The following is an 18,839-nucleotide window of genomic DNA, read 5'->3' as shown; positions in this document are numbered from 1 at the left end:
TGAAAAAGGTAACATGTTTGATTTGTACACCATATGTAGATGCAATATTTCACTTTTAAGTGGCAGGCATTTTCAAAAAAAATAAGTTCAATGACAGCATGCACTGCATAAAGTGCATGCTGTCATTAAGCCTAGAAAGAAATGCAGAAGACAATAACATAATATGCACTATATGTTTATCTGCTTCTATTGTCATAGAACATAATCTTCCTCTGAGTTGGGCTTATCGTGCAGGTACATTGTTAGATATTGTTTCCCAATAGGGAAATAGCAAAAAATTACACTCGTGGAAGAACAAAAATAGGTGTTAGTGAAATTATGCAGGATGGGAAACACTGTACAGCGATGGCCTTAAAAAATGGTCCATTTTTGATTGCTTCAAATGGCAACAGTCAGAGTGATACCTTTCTTAATAATAAAAAAAAAGAAAAAAGAAATTGGTAAACTGAAAGCAGCTTGCCCTCGGTGAAGATGAAGATTCATCAGAAGCAGTTAAGAATATACAATGGCGGACAAAAAAACTGCATCACCTTAAAAAAAGTAACATTTGTAGTTAAACATATAGCAAGAGCACATGATGCAAGAAAGCAAGCTTATATAGCATCAGCCAAAAAAAAAAAAAAAAACCCTGTATATCATTGACAATACTCCATGAGCTACTCTTGCAGCCCGTCTGCACTGCTCAGAGAACTTCATATCTGCCTGCACAACCACCCCCAAGTCCCTTTCATTCTCTACCACTGTCAGTGTAGTACCACAGAGTTGATACTTTGCTCTGGGGTTGCTGTTTCCCATGTGTAGTACTTTACATTTGTCAATGTTAAACTTCATTTGCCACCTCTCAGCCCATCTGCTCAACCTTTCCAGATCCTGTTGCAGCAGCATAGTGTCAGTAGTGTCCTTGACAACCCTGCCAACCTTTGTATCGTCTGCAAACTTGGACATTAAGCTTGATATACCATCATCAATATCATTTATAAATACAGAAAACAATAATGGACCCAACACTGAGCCCTGAGGGACTCCACTAATAACATTAGTCCACGATGAGCAGTATCCATTGATTACCACTCTCTGTCTTCTCCCCCTCAACCACCCCTTTATCCATAACAGGGCCGACCGGGCTAGCCGAGTGAGTAAAGTACCTGCCCGGCAAACCAAAGGTCGCGGGTTCGATTCCCGCCTCGGGCTTGGATCAAAGTACTGCAAAAACCTTGGGAGGTGCAATATGGCCACAGAAGCCGATGCGCCAACAACTACCAAATCAAATCAAATCAATCCATAACAGCAATTTGCCTCCAATGTCACACTGCTCCAATTTGTGTAGCAGTCTTCCATGTGCAACAGTATCAAAAGCCTTTCTAAGATCCAAGTATATAATATCAAAGTTATTCCCTGCATCCAGTTTTCTTCTAACTCTTTTATTGATGATCTTGTTAAACCATCTCCTACCATTGCCAGTATACTCCATTCACTGCCTCCTGTGGTACTCCATCAAATGGATGTCAGAAGAATTTTGAACAGTTTTGATGCCAAGAAAGCTCCAGGTCCTGATGGTATTTCTCCACTTGTTCTCAAAACCTGCGCTTGTGAGCTTACTCCTGTTTATATCACCTTTTTACATTTTCTTATTCCACTAGTGTTTTCCTTCTGCTTGGAAATTTGCTCATATCCAGCCATTTCCTAAAAAGATAAATCCTTCTCATCCTGTTATCATCTCATCTCACCTCATTGAACTTACTTTTAGCTTTTCTAAATTAATAGAAAAACCCATTCATATCCAACTCCTAAACTATCTAGAAATCTTCCATCTGATCAGTAAATGCCAATATTTATTCCATCAGTGTCAATCCACTGGTCATATATAATGCTTATGTTACCCATCTATGGACAAATTCATTTGAAATCGTTGGTGAAACTGAAGCAGTTGCTTGGCATTTTTAAGGTTTTTGGATTGTGTTGGGCATAAAGTCTTCTAAATAAGTTTCCATCTTATGGATTGCCGCTTTTTTTTTTTTTTTTTTAAATTGGGTATCCAGTTTTTTTCTTGAACCGCTCACTGCAAGTGATGGTAGACGGCTTTCTGACTTCTATCCTCTCTACTAATTCTGGTGTTCCATAAGGTTCAGTTCTTTCTTCCACTCCTTTTCTGTGTTTATTAATGACCTATTGACTACAAATCTCATCCATAGTTTTGCTGATGATAGTACATTGCATTCCACCTTCCAATTTGAGAAACCTTGCCCTGCACAAACAGCTTCAACTTCTCGGATATCTACTACCAATTTCTTAAATGCCGATCTCCAAGTAATTCATTAGCATTAGCATTAGTAGAGGCATTTGATGCAAGAAAGCAAGCTTATGCAGCATCAGCCAAAAAAAAAAAAAAAAACCCACTTCCACTTCACCCCTCTGTTCGTTCAAAATACCTGTCCAGCTGAGCCTTAAACTTATTTAGGCTATCAACCTCCACCACAAGGGATGGCAGTCTGTTCCACCAACCAACCACCTGCTGGCTAAAGGCAAATTTCCGCACGTCTATCCTACATCTGTCTTTCCTCAATTTGAATTTATGCCCCCTCAGGTGATTTTTCTGAGCTAGAGGAAGAATCCCATCAGCATTGAGCATGCTTAAACCATTCAAGGCTTTATACACCTCTATCAGATCACCTCGCTGGTGCCTAGTCTCCAGACACTGTAATTTGCAAAACTTAAGCCTTTCTTCGTAAGAGCACCCCTTTGTTCCATTCACTAATCTTGTTGCCCTTCTCTGTACCCGTTCCAGCAGCTCTACATCCTTCTTGAAATGAGGCCTCCAGACCTGTATACAGTACTCTAGGTGTGGCCTGACTATTGCCTTATACAATGGAATAATCACCTCCTTATCCCTGCTGGAAAAATTCCTGTATATCATTGACAATACTCCATGAGCTACTCTTGCAGCCCGTCTGCACTGCTCAGAGAACTTCATATCTGCCTGCACAATCACCCCCAAGTCCCTTTCATTCTCTACCACTGTCAGTGTAGTACCACAGAGTTGATACGTTGCTCTGGGGTTGCTTTTTCCCATGTGTAGTACTTTACATTTGTCAATGTTAAACTTCATTTGCCACCTCTCAGCCCATCTGCTCAACCTTTCCAGATCCTGTTGCAGCAGCATAGTGTCAGTAGTGTCCTTGACAACCCTGCCAACCTTTGTATCATCTGCAAACTTGGACATTAAGCTTGATATACCATCATCAATATCATTTATAAATACAGAAAACAATAATGGACCCAACACTGAGCCCTGAGGGACTCCACTAATAACATTAGTCCACGATGAGCAGTGTCCATTGATTACCACTCTCTGTCTTCTCCCCCTCAACCACCCCTTTATCCATAGCAGCAATTTGCCTCCAATGTCACACTGCTCCAATTTGTGTAGCAGTCTTCCATGTGCAACAGTATCAAAAGCCTTTCTAAGATCCAAGTATATAATATCAAAGTTATTCCCTGCATCCAGTTCTTTTGTGACTGAATCATAGTATCCAATCAAGTTGGTCAGGCAAGACTTCCCCTTAACAAAACCATGCTGTGTCTGAGCTATAACTGAAGTCTTGTCTAAATGATCCTGCAGTGCTTCTTTAACCAGTGCCTCCATTAATTTTCCTGGAACAGAAGTTAAGCTCACAGGTCTATAATTACTTGTGTCAGCCTTTGATCCTCCTTTGTGAATTGGGGTCACATTTTCACATTTCCAGTCTATGGGTACCTCCCCTGAGTCCAAGGAAACTCTCATAATTATGGCTAAGGGTTTGCTTACTTCCTTTGCTTTCTCCTTTAATATAACTGGATAGATCCCATCCACCCCGGGTGCCTTTCTTGTGTTTATCTTCAACAGTTTCTCCTCCACTTTACTCGCAGTTATTTCAAGATTCTGTAGCTTACTGCTAGAGTTGAATACACCTCTGGCATTCCCCTTGCTGAATAACTCCTCATGTGTGAATGTCGATGCAAAATATTCATTTAGTTTGTTAGCTACCTGAGCAGGATCATCAACAGTAGACCCATCAATATCAAGTGGACCAATTTGATTCATCCCCTTCCTTCTAGAGTTTACATAAGTAAAGAACTCTTTGCTGTTTTTCTTTGCATCCCTTGCCAAGGATTTCTCGTAATCTGCCTTCGCCTGCCTAACCTCCTTTGTAACTTGGTTGCATATCAACTTGTATCTATCATAGGCTTCTGTGTCATGTGTTAATTTGTAAGTATCCCATGCATTTTTCTTCTCTGCCATATGCCTCATTAGTTCATCTGACATCCATTTTGGCCTAAACCTTGAACAATATTTCTTAGTTGGTATGTAAAGCCTAGTAGCTTCCAAGATAAGTTCTTTGAATGCTTCCCATTTTGAATTTGCTGTTGGTAACATCATCAGTTGGTCCCACTGTATAGAATTTAAATACTGTCTCAGTCCATTGTAGTCGCCTTTACGGAAGCAATAACCCTTCCCTTTACCCCTAATGGTAGTTACCTCTTTCAGTAAATCCCACTTCAGCACACTGTGATCACTGCCACCTAGTGGTTCATTTATCTGCAGATTCTTAATGCATGAAGAATCCCTGCTGATAATCAAATCAAGAGTATTACTCCCTCTAGTTGCCTCCCGAACATGCTGATGTAGAAAACAATCATCCAATAAATCCACAAAAGCCCTGCTAGTGTGTGAGTAACCAGCCCCCAAATTCCAGTCAATATCTGGGAAATTAAAATCTCCCATTATAAGACTCTCTGATTTACTGGCCCACTCTATTTCCCTGTACAGTTCCTTATTATACTCATCAGAGTCATTAGGCCTATAGCACACTCCTACTCTCAATTTTGATCTCCCAATGCTTATGTCACACCAAACTGACTCAACACTGCACTGTCCAGCGATGTCGACTGGCTTCACTTCCTTGGTTTTTATGTGTTTCTTAACTAATAGCATAACCCCCCCCCCTTCCTATCCTGTCTATCCTTTCTATAGACGTTGTACTCCCCAAATTGCATTTCTGCATCCCTTATTTATTATGGGCGCCTCCGTAGCCAGGTGGGAAGGAGCAGCAGTGCGTAGCACACGCTTCTTGATTAGACCGGGGTTCGAGCCCGTCACCACCAAATACGGAGGATGCGGAAAGGTCAGGGAATGACCACCGCATATCTCGGAGCAATATGGCCTTAGTTGCTAATGCTCCTAAAAACTAAAATAACAACAATAACAACAGCATCCCTTATATCTGTGTGACACCACGTCTCTGATATCCCAACAATATCTGCCTTTGATGTTTTGAGCAATACCTCAAATTCATCAAATTTATTTACTAAACTCCTAGCATTGGTGTACACGCAAGTATACCTGCACCTGTTTCTATTCTTAGCTACCCTAACACAACCCATGTGTTTACTTGTACCGCAATGGCTCCCAGCAGTCTCTGAAATACCATGCATCTTGTTTTTCAGGCTTCTGCTCATTCTAATAGAAGCAGTGCAAGAATCTCTTTCACCTATGCCAGTGGCTACTGTCAATCTATTGGTCTTTGTCTCCCCCCAAGCTAGCAGTTTTCCGACCCACCTAACACTGCCTCGATAGCATCAGCAAATATTCTTGCACCCTTTCTATTTAAGTGTATACCATCCCTGTAGAAGCAATCTCTCCTGTTAACAAGTACAGTCCAGGCTGAAAAAAATTCTACCCCTTGAGCCTTGCACAATCTTTCCAGGGCCGAATTGATCGACAAGGCTCTCATCATATACTCCCTCCTATCGTGTCTGGGCAGAATTGCAGACACTTTCAAATTCAACCCTAATTCTCGGCTTTTGTTCAACAGTGACCTGTACTTGTTAAGTAATTCTGCCGGTCTCCTACTCTTAATATTATTAGTGCCAATCTCCAGTGGGGCAAAGATAACTTAGTTAATTTCAATCCTAAAATTCAGTCCTGTCTTACATTTCGCAAAAGAGGATTATTCTGCTCGTATACTTATCTTTGATGACACTCTGATTGCTAGACAAGATCATATCTCTATTGGGACTGCCCTGACTTATAATCTTTCCCTTGGCATAAGCACATCACAAATATTGCTGCTTTTCTTCTAAGCAGGTAGTCACTCTGTACAAATCTCAAATCCCCCTACCATAGAATATTGTTCTCACATCTGGGGTGGCCGACCGGGCTAGCCGGGTAATTAATGACCCCTCTCTTACAAAGCCTTTCCACTCTCTGCCTCATAGATTCTGTTTCTGCTGCATGCTTTTTCTGTACATAATTAATGAGCACTGTTTTTCTGAATTGACTTCTGTAACAACCCCCCCCCCCTTCTTCCTAACCTCTCCAAACATGTAGTAACCATTTAGCATCCTTTTGCTATCCAACTTCAAACTCACAGAACCAAGTTTTCTTCTTCCTCATTTATTCCTTCAACTTCCGTTTTCTGGAACACCCTCCCTTCACACGTATTCCTTGAAAATTGCAGTCTACAGAAATTCAATTCTAATGTTAACAAGTATCTTCTTGTTGAGGATTTCATCGCTTGAGTGAAAATTTCCAAAGATCAATGCCACGAAAGAGGGAATCTTTGTGGGCTCCCAAATCAGAGCGTTAAGAACTTTCTGCAGGATGAAAGCTGTGAAAATGGCTTTGTGGTAAGTTTTTGGGTAACTAGGGGTCTCCCATATATGAAAATAGAGGATAGACAATGTGTATATAGCCTGGAGATGTGCAAATGTCTCTCTGATTCACTAAGGAGAATGTGGTTTAAGTACCGACATGTATGCTTGATTTCTATGCCAGTTAGAGTAATGGAGTCACTGACATTGGTAATGTAGAATCATCTAGACAGGAATGCAGTGCTTGTGATGTAGTCAGAAAGAAACTGGATACAGAAAATGATTGATGTCATGGCCTTAGATTTCACTAAAGATTCAGTAAACTTAGTTTCCATTCAGAGTTTTTAAACTGTATGGGGTTATAAATGAAATGCTGTTGGCCGCCTAATTCTCCTTGGATGACACACACACACATTGGAAAAGGATGGTCACAGCACAACACAGATGTAGAATAATTGGTTGTTAAGACAAACTTCCACCAGAAATTGTAGAAATAGGTAATTTGAATAAACTTAAGAAAGGATTAGAGAGATTATTCGAGGTGATGACAAATGGTGTATAAGCTTGCTCCTTGCATCACATTGCTCATACTACTGAAATACTAATTTGAAACTTGTTTAGAAAACTGTTATAAAATGTTGTATTGAAACAACATAAATAGAAGTGTAAATAGAGAACGCTACCTTCAGTTAAACAGGTAGTGTCTCATTTAAAATTTGAATATACTAGAATTACATCAGAAGGTAAGGACTGATTTTCTGTTACTCTCATTTCAATCGAGATCATATGAACAGAATTAATTTCTGTGCATTTTGTAGACATATAGAAAACACTCTTTAAATTCTTTATCCTTTGGGGGGGGGACTATAATATAAAGTATTTTTTTTTTTTCCTTCAGCTTGGAATTATCCAAGTATTATTGAAAGAAAAAGGATTGGGAATATCTCATAGCAAAAAGGTGAAACTGTTTGCTGACTGTATTAAATTTTTAAAAATTTTATTTTCTTCTTTTACGCACATAATGAGATTCTATACCTATAAAGTGTTAAGATTTGACTAAGTGTCAAATAAAGTGTTAAGATTAGTTAACAGAAATAGTTTAGAAATAATTTTAAATATAAAAATTGATTTTTCAGTTGGATATTTCAAACCTTGTTGAAGAAATAAATGATAAGCACCTGGGTCCATGGGCAGAAGCCTGTTCCAAAGATGGAATTGTGAATACTCCACTCAATCCTTATTTACATCAGGTATTAATTATTTTCAAAGAAATTTTCCAGTAGTCGATTTAATACATTTCTTAGTATATATCCAACTTTCATTATTTTTACAGTGATACAGTTAACTTTCTGTATTTTTAGTTAAATCTAAATAAAATTAGTTGCTTTGTGATGGTGGGGGGCATACAAACTATATATATTTATCTTTCTCACTTGTCCCACGTTTTTTCCTCCTCCTGCTTCCAATTTCTTTTACTGCTTTCCACCTCAGAAAATATTTTCAAAGTGTTTGTTACAGTTCATACTTCAAAGGTGACCAACTGTCAAGAAGGACGAGTTCAATGTTTTTGTGTGGTTATGTTTTGAACAAACCATTCAAAGGTAATATGAAGTGTTTATAAAAGTATTCTTTGATGCACTGACTGAGCAAGAGACAAATTAAAAGTTTACTTTATAATCAATAAAATACACATAAATAAAAAATATTTTAAAAAAATTACTAAAATGTGTATATTAAAATCTTAAAAATTGTGTTCAAATTAAAAGCATGAGTAAATAAACAATAAAAATAAATAAAACCAAAAAAATTGTTTTTCAGCAGTGCATTGAATGTAGTAGTAATAGTAGTAGCATGTGATGCAAGAAAGCAAGTGTATGAGCTTATGCAGCATCAGCCAAAAAAAAAAAAAAAAAAAAAAAATCACACAATTCCCTCCAAATGCCTGTCCAGTTCCTCCTTAAATTTATTTAACCTATCAACTTCCACAATGACAGATGGAAGTTTGTTCCAGCAATTAACCACCCGCTGGCTAAAGGCAAATTTCCACACATCTGTTCTTCGTCTATCTTTTCTTAATTTGAATTTATGCCCACTTAGGTTCATAATCTAAACAAGTGGAAGGATCCCATCAGAATTCAGCGTGCTCAACCCATTCAAAGCTTTATACACCTCAATCAGATCACCGCACAGGTGCCTAGTCTCCAGCCACTGCAATTTGCAGAATTTACGCCTCTCTTGGTAAGAGGATCCCTTCATTCCCCTCACCGAACTTGTTGCCCTTCTCTGTACATGCTCAAGCAAATCTACATCCTTCCTAAAATGAGGCCTCCAGACCTGTACGCAGTACTCAAGGCGTGGCCTTATACAGAGGGACAATCACCTCCTTTTCCCTGCTAGCAAAATTCCTATGTATCATTGACAAAACCCTATGACTTGCCCTGCCAGCCTGTCTGCATTGCTCAGAAAACTTCATATCTGACTGCACAATTACTCCCAGGTCTTTTTCATTTTCTACCACCTTAAGTGTAGTACCAAATAGTTGGTACATTTCTCTGGGGTTACTTTTACCCATATGCAGTACTTTGCATTTGTCAAAGTTAAACTTCAGTTGCCACTTCTTAGCCCATCTGCCCAAATTATCTAGATCCTGTTGCAGTAGCACACTGCCATTACTGTCATTAACAACCCTGCCAACCTTTGTATCATCTGCAAACTTCGACACTAAGCCTGATATACCTTCATCAATATCATTGATAAATATACAATACATAGAAGACTATTTGTACAATAGTCTTCCATGCGCAACAGTGTCAAAAGCTTTCCTGAAATCCAAATATATGATATCAAAATTATTTTTTGCATCCAGTTCCTTTGTAACCACATTATAATATCCTATCAAATTTGTCAGACAAGACTTTCCCTTAACAGATCCATGCTGTGTCTGAATTATTGCTGCAGTCTTGTCTAGATGATCCTGCAATGCATCTTTAACCGGTGACTCCATTATTTTACCCGGAACAGTTAAACTAACTGGTCTGTAATTACTCGTGTCACCCTTTGATCCCCGTTTGTGAATTGGGGATACATTTTCACATCTCCAGTTCATGGGACCTCCACTGAGTCCAAGGATGCTCTCATAATTATTGCTAAGGGTTTGCTTAGTTGCTTTGCCGCCTCCTTTAATATAACCGGATGGATCCCATCCACCCCATGTGCCTTTCTTATGTTTAACTTCAACAATTTCTCCTCCACTTTGCTCTCAGTTATTACAAAATCATTAAGCACCCTACTACAATTTGATAACCTTCTGCCATTTTCAAACCTTAATAACTCCTCATGTGTGAATGTAGATGCAAAATACTCATTCAGTTTGTTTGCTATCTGAGCAGGATCATCAACAGTCGAACCATCGATATCAAATGGACCAATCAGATTCATCCCCTTCCTTTTAGAGTTTATATAAGTAAAGAAATCCTTGCTGTTTTCTTATCATCTTTTGCCACAGATTTCTTGTAATCTTCCTTCGCCTGCCTAACCTCTTTTGTGACCTGATTACAGACTAGCTTATATCTGCCATAGGCTTCTGAGTCTCTTGATAATTTATATGCATCCCATGCATTTTTCTTCTCTGTCACTAGTCTCATTAGTTCATTTGATAACCATTTAGGCCTAAACCTTGAACAATATTTCTTTATAGGTATGAAACTTTTAGTAGCATCCACGATTAATTCCTTGAATGCTTCCCACTTAGAATTTACTGTTGGTAACATCATCAGTTGATCCCACCGTACAGAATTTAAAAACTGTCTGAGACCACTGTACTCACCTTTATGGAAGCAAAAACCCTTTCCTTTACTCTTTACTCCTGATGGTAATTATATCTTTAAGTAAATCCCACATCAGTACACTGTGATCACTGCCACCTAGTGTTCCTTTATCTGCAAATTCTTAATACACAAATGATCATTGCTGATAACCAGATCAAGAGTATTACCCTCTCCGGTTTCCTCTCGAACATGCTGCTGCTTCCTGGAGCAGCATGTTCGAGCTGTTTAGTATAAGGAAATCTATAACTTTAAGTAGTAGTTGAAGATGGAAACATGTGATTTCCAGCTGGGCTTATTATGTGGGTGAGAGACACAACTGAATATGTGCTCTCATTCTGTATTGCACAAATTGAGACACTTTGTAATGCATAAATTATTTATGCACATCCATGGGTACATCTTATGTATAGCCATATTATGGGTAATGAACTGAGCCTGACCATATATTACAATCATTCACAATACAAATTTAGTAATTAAATATTTTAAATACTTAAGAAATGATAATCAAAGATTATACTTAGCTGGTTAATGTTTTATTAAAGTTTTCTCAATATAATGTGGCTACTTCAGATTGCTTTGGTTTGAAATAAAAGTGTGCTATGGGTGGTTAACTTTGAAACAACCTGGAATACCAGCCAGATACACAGTGGTTTAAAATGGCTGATAATGTTGGAATAGGATAATTCTTTAGAGAAAGAAAAGTGAGAAAACATTACCTATGAACAAAGGTTGGGGGACTGAACTAATATTTGGAAATGATGGTGCTTACTGACTATTCAGATGACTCTCCCTTGAAGTAATCTCCTCAACTGTATACATAGATTTCAATGCTTCTGCATCTTCTGGACACCTTCCTGATAGTCTTACTTTGGAATTACTAATAATTCTAAATGCATTTTAAATTATTTCTTGTCATTGCAAATGTGCAACCTTTCAAAGGGAACTTTAAGCTTGGGAAACAAAATTCATAGAGAGCTAAATCTGGTGATCATGGCTTACCAGATTTAGCTACTTACCAGATGGGGACCACAGTGATAGAGTGCTTTGCAAAAATAATCTTGAATGTGGTGTGCAGGGGCATTTTCATGATGCAAGCTCTGATTTCTTGACACCCTCTTTTCTGAACAGTTACTGGTTATCAAGTATTTTGTTCACTGTATTTTGTTAGAAGTTGCTGAAGGCTGTTAGAAGAAATTTAGGTTACTTTAAATATGTAATTTTTTTTTTTTTAAGAGAATTTTTTTTTTTGGAAATAAAATTAGGTTACTTCATTGTTGGAGTGCAACTACACTCTGGTAATCAATTGGCATTAGTTAGCTTGGTTCACTGTAATCAATATATATTCAGCCAGATCATGGAATAAAAAGATTTTGGAATAGCCAATAAAGTGAAACCTCACTAATTCAGACACTTTATATGTATGTATTTTCTTTATGCAGAATGCAGATTTTCCTAAACAAGAATTTAATGATAAAATTCAGAAATTCCTTCACAAGGATTTTACAATCAGGAATGCAATCCAAGGCAGATTATAAGAAATCTTTGGAAAAGGAAAGGAGTAAAGGCTTCTTTATTTATGGTAACACTTGAAGGAAGGGGATGAATCACATTGGTCCACTTGATATTCATAGTTTAACTGTTCATGGTCTTTACTCAGTTTGCTGACAAACCGAATAGTTTATCAAACTCTAATAGGGAACGAAATGATTTTGTAAAAACTGAGAGGAAAGTGGAAGAGACATTGTCATAGTTAAACATAAAAAAGACACCGATTATATTAGGGGAGGCAGTGAAGGACTTAAGCAAACAAGCTGTGCAGACAGCCATAATTAAGAGAACATCTTTGGGTGAGGTCCCTGTGGACTGGAGTGTGCAAATGTATCCCCAGTTCATAAAGTGGAATCAAAGGGTGACATAAGTAATTACAGACTTGTTAGCTTAACTTTTCCAGTGAAGTCACTGGTTAAAGCAGTAATTCAGAATCAACTACGCTAAAGTGCATTATACTTCAGTCACAGCATGGGTTCTTTAAGGGGAGATCATCTGACAAATTGGATTAGATCCTGTGATGCAGTGACAAAGAAACCAAGTGCAAAAAATTATTTTGATACCATATACTTGAATTTCAGGAAAACTTTTAATGCTGTTGCACATAAAAGACTGCTGTACAAATTGCAGTAGTGTAGCATGAACAGCTATGGATAAAGGGATGCTTTTCATGGAGTACTGTTAATAATGGAGTTCCAGTGTGGTTAATGAAGGTATGCTCCTGCAACAAGAACTAGAAAATTTAGGCAGATGGGTGAGAAATGGGGGGGGGGATTCTAGTGGTTGATGAGTCCAGCTTCACCCACCACTTTGGCTCCTGCTTGGTTGACTGCAGCCAGATCAGCAACTTTTATAAATAATCTATCAGTCCCCTATACAGAATACAGGAAAATTATATGTAATATGCTAAATTCCTAGTGCCAAGATTCACAGCACCAACAAATTATATCAGATTAAGCCTGTGATCGAAATGGCATTCCAGTACATGCAGTAATAGTAAAGAGGAAGTTGTCCTTGCTTGACTCTGCATAGGACACAGTCATCTGACATATTCCTTTCTGCCAAGGCTGATGACCCTCCTGTTGCTATTCCTGTGGCACCATTTAACTGTACTACATATTTTATTTGACTGCAGTATTACCATTAAATGAAATGTGTTACCGTTTTAACCTATCTGACTTGAGCCTCATGTACGTGGTCACATTTTATCAGACAGTGACCATGTGTCAGCTGGTTTTAAATTTTTACAAACTGTTAACTCATATAACAGTATGTATCATTAGAGCATTTAGCTTAGGCTTTATTACTGCATTTTTATTCTTGTATATTTTTTAATGAATTGGCCTTTTAAAATTTACTGAAATCCTTTTATACTTTTTATTAGAATTGCCATTAGTAAGAGCATATGATGCAATAAAACAAGCTTATACAGCATCAGCCAAAAAAAGAAAAAAAACCCTTCTCACTTCACCCATCCACTTGCTCCACATGTTTGTCTACTTCTGCCTTGAATCTATTTAAGCTCTCAACTTCTAGGACGACAGGTGAAAGTTTGTTCCAGCATTTGACCACCTGCTGGTTAAAGGCAAACTTCCGCACATCTATCCTACAACTGTCTTTCCTCAGTTTAAATTTATGCCCTCTCAGGCAATTATTCTGAGCAAGAGGAAGAATCCCATCAGCAATGAGCATGCTCAAACCATTCAAGGTCGTATACACCTCAATCACATCACCTTGCAGGTGCCTAGTCTCCAGACTAGGCACCTGCAAGGTGCCTAGTCTGGACTTTGCACTGTACTTTGCAAAACTCGAGCCATTCTTCTTAAGAGCAACCCCTTGTTCCATTCACTAATCTTGTTGCCCTTCTCTGTACTGGTTCCAGCAGCTCTACATCCTTCTTAAAATGAGGTCTCCAGACCTATATACAGTACTCAAGGTGTGGCCTGACCATTGTCTTATACAAGGGAATAATCACCTCCTATCCCTGCTAGAAAAATTCCTGTATATCATTGACAAGACACCATGAGCTACTCTTGCAAACTGTCTGCACTGCTCAGAAAACTTCATATCTGGCTGCACAATTACCCTCAAGTCCTTTTCATTGTCTACTACCATCAATGTAGTACCACACAGTTGATACATTACTCTAGGGTTACTGTTCCCATATGCAGTACTTTACATTTGTCAATGTTAAACTTCTGTTGCAGTAGGTTACTGTCATTAACAATCCTGCCGACCTTCGCATCATCTGTAAACTTAGACATTAAACCTGATATACCATCAATATCATTAATAAATACAGAAAACAACAATGGACCCAACAGTGAACCTGGGGGACTTCACTAATAACATTAGTCCATTAGAACAGTGTCCATTGATTACCATTCTCTCTCTCTTATCCCACTCAACCATCCCTTTATCCATAGCAGCAATTTGCCTCCAATGCAACACTGCTCCAATTTGTGCAGCAGTGTTCCATGTGCAACAGTATCAAAAGCCTTTCTAAGATCCAAATATATGATATCAAAATTATTCTTTGCATCCAGTTTCTTTGTGACCACATCATAGTATCCAATCAAATTGGTCAGACGAGACTTCCACTTAACAAACCCATGCTGTGTCCGGGCTATGAAGTCTTATCTAGATGATCCTGCAGTGCTTCTTTAACCAGTGCCTCCATTAATTTCCCTGGAACACAAGTTAAACTAACAGGTCTAAAATTACTTGTGTGTCACCTTTTGTGAACCCCTTTTTGTGAATTGGTGGTACATTTGCACACCTCCAGTCAATGGGGACCTTCCCTGAGTCCAAGGAAGCTCTCAAAATTATGGCTAAGGGTTTGCTTACTTCCTTTGCTGCCTCCTTTAATATAACTGGATAGATCCCATCCACCCCAGGTGCCTTCCTTATGTTTAACTTGAACAATTTCTCCACGTTACTCTCAGTTATTACAAAATCACTTAGTTCCCTGTTGGAGTTTGATAAACTTCTGGCATTCCCCTGCCTGAATAACTCCTCATGTGTGAATGTAGATGCAAAATACTCATTTAGTTTGTTAGCTACCTTAGCAGGATCATCAACAGATGAACCATCGATATTAAGTGGACCAATCTGATTCATCCCTTCCTTCTCCAGTTTACATAAATAAAGAACTCTTTGCTGTTTTTCTTTGCATCCTCTGCCTGGCGCCTCCGTAGCCAGGTGGGAAGGAGCAGCAGTGCGTAGCACACACTTCTTGGTTAGACCGGGGTTCGAGCCCATCACCACCAAATACAGAGGATGCGGAAAGGTCAGGGAATGACCACCGCATATCCCGGAGCAATATGGCCTTAGTTCTAATGCTCCTAAAAACCAAATAAACAAACAAACAAACAAACAAGCATCCTTTGTCAGAGATTTCTCGTAATCTGCCTAACCTCCTTAGTGCCTTAAATCGAAGAAGAACAGATTATGATTAGAGATAGTGCTGTGCTTGGAGAGAGACCTAGTGTGAGACTACAATTTTATTATGAAAAATTTTTTAGCCGCCTTACGAGTAGAGGTCTTCCTCCACGAGGAAGGGGCGGTAACTATGGTCACACGGGATATTTGCTTATCTCTGTGTGACCACAGGCTAAAGACCGAGAAAAAATAATAAACTGTTTAATCAACAGAAACGTTAGAACAATTTTGGCCTAATAACCATAGTAGTGATGATAATTCACACAAATAATAATTGTAATAAAACTAAAAAGATTAAGACTTTTGCGCAGATAGGCTATTGCCTGGGTGGCGCACTGAAGGTTCTGTTGCTTAAATGGAATAACCTCCTTAGTGACTTGATTACAGACCAGCTTATATCTACCATAGGCTTCACTGTTACCTGTTAATTTATGTGTCCCATGCCTTTTTCTTCTCTGCGACACATCTCATTAGTTCATCTGACATCCATTTAGGCTTAAACCTTGAACAATATTTCTTAGTTGGTATGAAAAGCATAGTAGCTTCCAAGATTAATTCTTTGAATGCTTCCCATTTTGAATTTGACATTGGTAACATCATAAGTTGGTGTCACCGTATAGAATTTAAAAACTATCGCAGACCACCCTAGTCACCTATATGAAAGCAAAAACCTTCTCTTTACCCCTGATTGTAGTTACTCTTTGAGTAAATCCCACTTCAGCACACTGTGATCACTGCTACCTAGTGGTTTCTTTATCTGCAGATTCTTAATGCATGGAGAATCACTACTGATAATCAGATCAAGAATATTACTCCCTCTAGTTGCCTCCTGAACATGCTGTAGAAAACAATCATCCAGTAAATCCACAAAAGCCTTGTTAGTGTGTGGGTGATCAACCCACAAATTCCAGTCAATATCTGGGAAGTTAAAATCCCCCATTATGACACACTCTGATTTACTTGCCCACAATTTTTCTGTACAGTTGTTTATTATACTCATCAGAATCATTAGGCCTATTATAACACACTCCTGCTGTCAATTTTGTTTTCTCAGTGCTTATGTCACACCAAACTGGCTCAACTGCTCCGTCCACCCGTGTGGGCTGGCTGTACTTCCTTGGATTTTGTGTTTCTTAACTAATAGCATAACCCCTCCTCCTTCCTATCCTGTATATCCTTCCTGTATATATTGTACTCCCCAAATTCCATTTCTGCTTTCCTTACATCTTTGTGACACCATGTCTCTGATATCCTAACAGTATCTGCCTTTGATGCTTTGACCAACACCTTAAATTCATCAAATTTATTTACCAAACTCCTAGCATTGGTGTACACACAAGTATACATGCACTGTGCACCTGTTCCTATTATTAGCTACCTTAACACAACCCATGTATTTACTTGTTCCACAATGACTCCCAGCAGTCTCTCAAATCCCCTGCACCTTGTTTTCCATTCTGCTGCTCATTTCAATAGAAGCAGTGCAAGAATCACTTTCACCTCTGCCAGCGGCTACTGTTAATCTATTAGTCCGTGTATCCCCCAAGCTAGTAGTTTTCCGACCCACCTAACACTGCCTCGATAGCATCAGCAAATATTCTTGCACCCTTTCTATTTAAGTGTATCCCATCCCTGTAGAAGCAGTCTCTCCTGTTAACAAGCACAGACCAGACTGAAAAAAATTCTACCCCTTGAGCATTTCACAATCTCTCCAGGACTGAATTGATCAACAAAGCTCTCATCATCCATGTACTCCCTCCTATCATGTCTGGCCAGAATTGCTGACACTTTCAAATTCAACCCTAATTCATGGCTTTTTTTCAACAGTGACCTGTACTTGTTAAGTAATTCCGTCGGTCTCCTACTCTTAATATCATTAGTGCCAACGTGTACAACAGTATCACCTTTTGTGCCCTTAAAAGATGATATCTGCTCAACAACATCATCAACTTTTGCACCTGGCAGATATACCCTGGTCCCGTTCCACCTATCCTCTTTGCACAATATATTTCCTGTTTCCCTGTGCTGGTCCCACAGGAACAACTTGTTCCTGTGGGACCAGCACATTCTGCCTTGAGGGTTGCTGCTGTGTTCAAGTGCAAGGTGTAGCGTTGATGTGGGCAGCTGAGAGCCTGGTGGGTCCCTCAGTTTAAATCCTTCGAGGGCATCTATCCTGTCCTTCAAGCTCTCATATAGGCCCATTACAATGCTGAGTTGACGCCTGATTTCCTCACACTTCTTGCATTGTTAACACACAAAAACATTCCTCTTAGCAATATCATGCTCCGTTCCTGATTGATCCACAAACATCAAACAAGCAGTACATTTCAAAAGGCTGTGATTCAGAGGAAAACTGTCCACTTCAGTTCTCCCATTAGTTCTGGTCTAAGTCATGATTTCGATTCAATTTCAATACAAAAATATAACCTTAAACTTATATCCCAATGCAGTTATAACACTATATATATATATTTTTTATATTTCAGTGTCAAGTATTATCTCCAATCAAGTTACATTATATGAATTTTGTATCTCCTATCAAGTTATATGTATTTATTTAAAAAATTACATTTGTAAAATCTAAGTCGTCGTTATAACCTTGGTGCAAATTAAACCTAATCACAAATGCAGCATTAAAAACTAAATCAGTAATCAACCTGAAGATGAGGTTGAATCTATTTTAGTCCTGAAGGGAAGAAAAATGATTTGCATTAAAGTTATAATCAATAGTTTTTGAAACTTTCCTTTTCATCACTCTCATGGCAGTCAAACGTTATTACATAAGATGCTTCTAGACCTGTCTTTAGTAAGAAATGGAAGATTAGATTCAGTCCCTCTTAGTTGCACTTGGTCAGCTCACTTTGAGCTGTTGACTGAATGTATGTGCTTCTACTGTCAGTTTTCAAGAGGAGTGGGCCTCTGTGGATTAAGTTTCTTCATAAAAGTTGCAGTTTTATAAAAATAAAAACTATACATAAATCTATTGAAATATCACTTCGTTCTTATGTTAACTTCATTGCCCAGCATTGGAGTAAAATTATCAAAAATCAGGCACTTTTATTTTCAATCATAATTTGCAGATTTTTCTCAGCATATACCCGTAAAATTAATCATCAGATCACCTATTGTTAATATTCTTAAAAGATGTTAACTGTTCTACCTCATGAACTTTTCCTTTGGCAGACATATCCTACTTCTATTCCACCTATCCTTTTCACAATATATTTGTTGTTTCCCTGTGCTATATATCAACCCCCCCCCATGTGTGTGTGAAAGAAGATGGATGCAGGGGGGAAAAATAAATAAAAATAATTGACGCAAAAAATTTAAATAAATAATGTAAAAAAAGAATTACAAAATTTGAATGATAGTAATAAATTCTCTCTCCTA

At 38.4% G+C, this 18,839-nt stretch overlaps 1 protein-coding gene across 2 annotated transcripts in view; it reads left to right on the top strand.

Annotated features, from left to right (window-relative positions):
- Positions 1–18,839, top strand: part of LOC150080271 (uncharacterized) — a 338,192-nt gene that overhangs the window by 281,090 nt on the left and 38,263 nt on the right. For both annotated transcript variants that reach the window (XM_090381061.1, XM_090381060.1), the window contains one exon: positions 7,767–7,880. In XM_090381061.1, coding sequence (XP_090237187.1) covers positions 7,767–7,880 — 114 coding nt within the window. The remainder of the gene's footprint in view (positions 1–7,766; positions 7,881–18,839) is intronic.

This window comes from Mastigoproctus giganteus, chromosome 9 (assembly GCF_048544385.1).
Source record: "Mastigoproctus giganteus isolate SK-2022 chromosome 9, ASM4854438v1, whole genome shotgun sequence".
Taxonomy (NCBI): domain Eukaryota; kingdom Metazoa; phylum Arthropoda; class Arachnida; order Uropygi; family Thelyphonidae; genus Mastigoproctus; species Mastigoproctus giganteus.
Note: the sequence above shows the minus strand (reverse complement) of the source record. Positions and strands in the feature narration are given on the sequence as shown.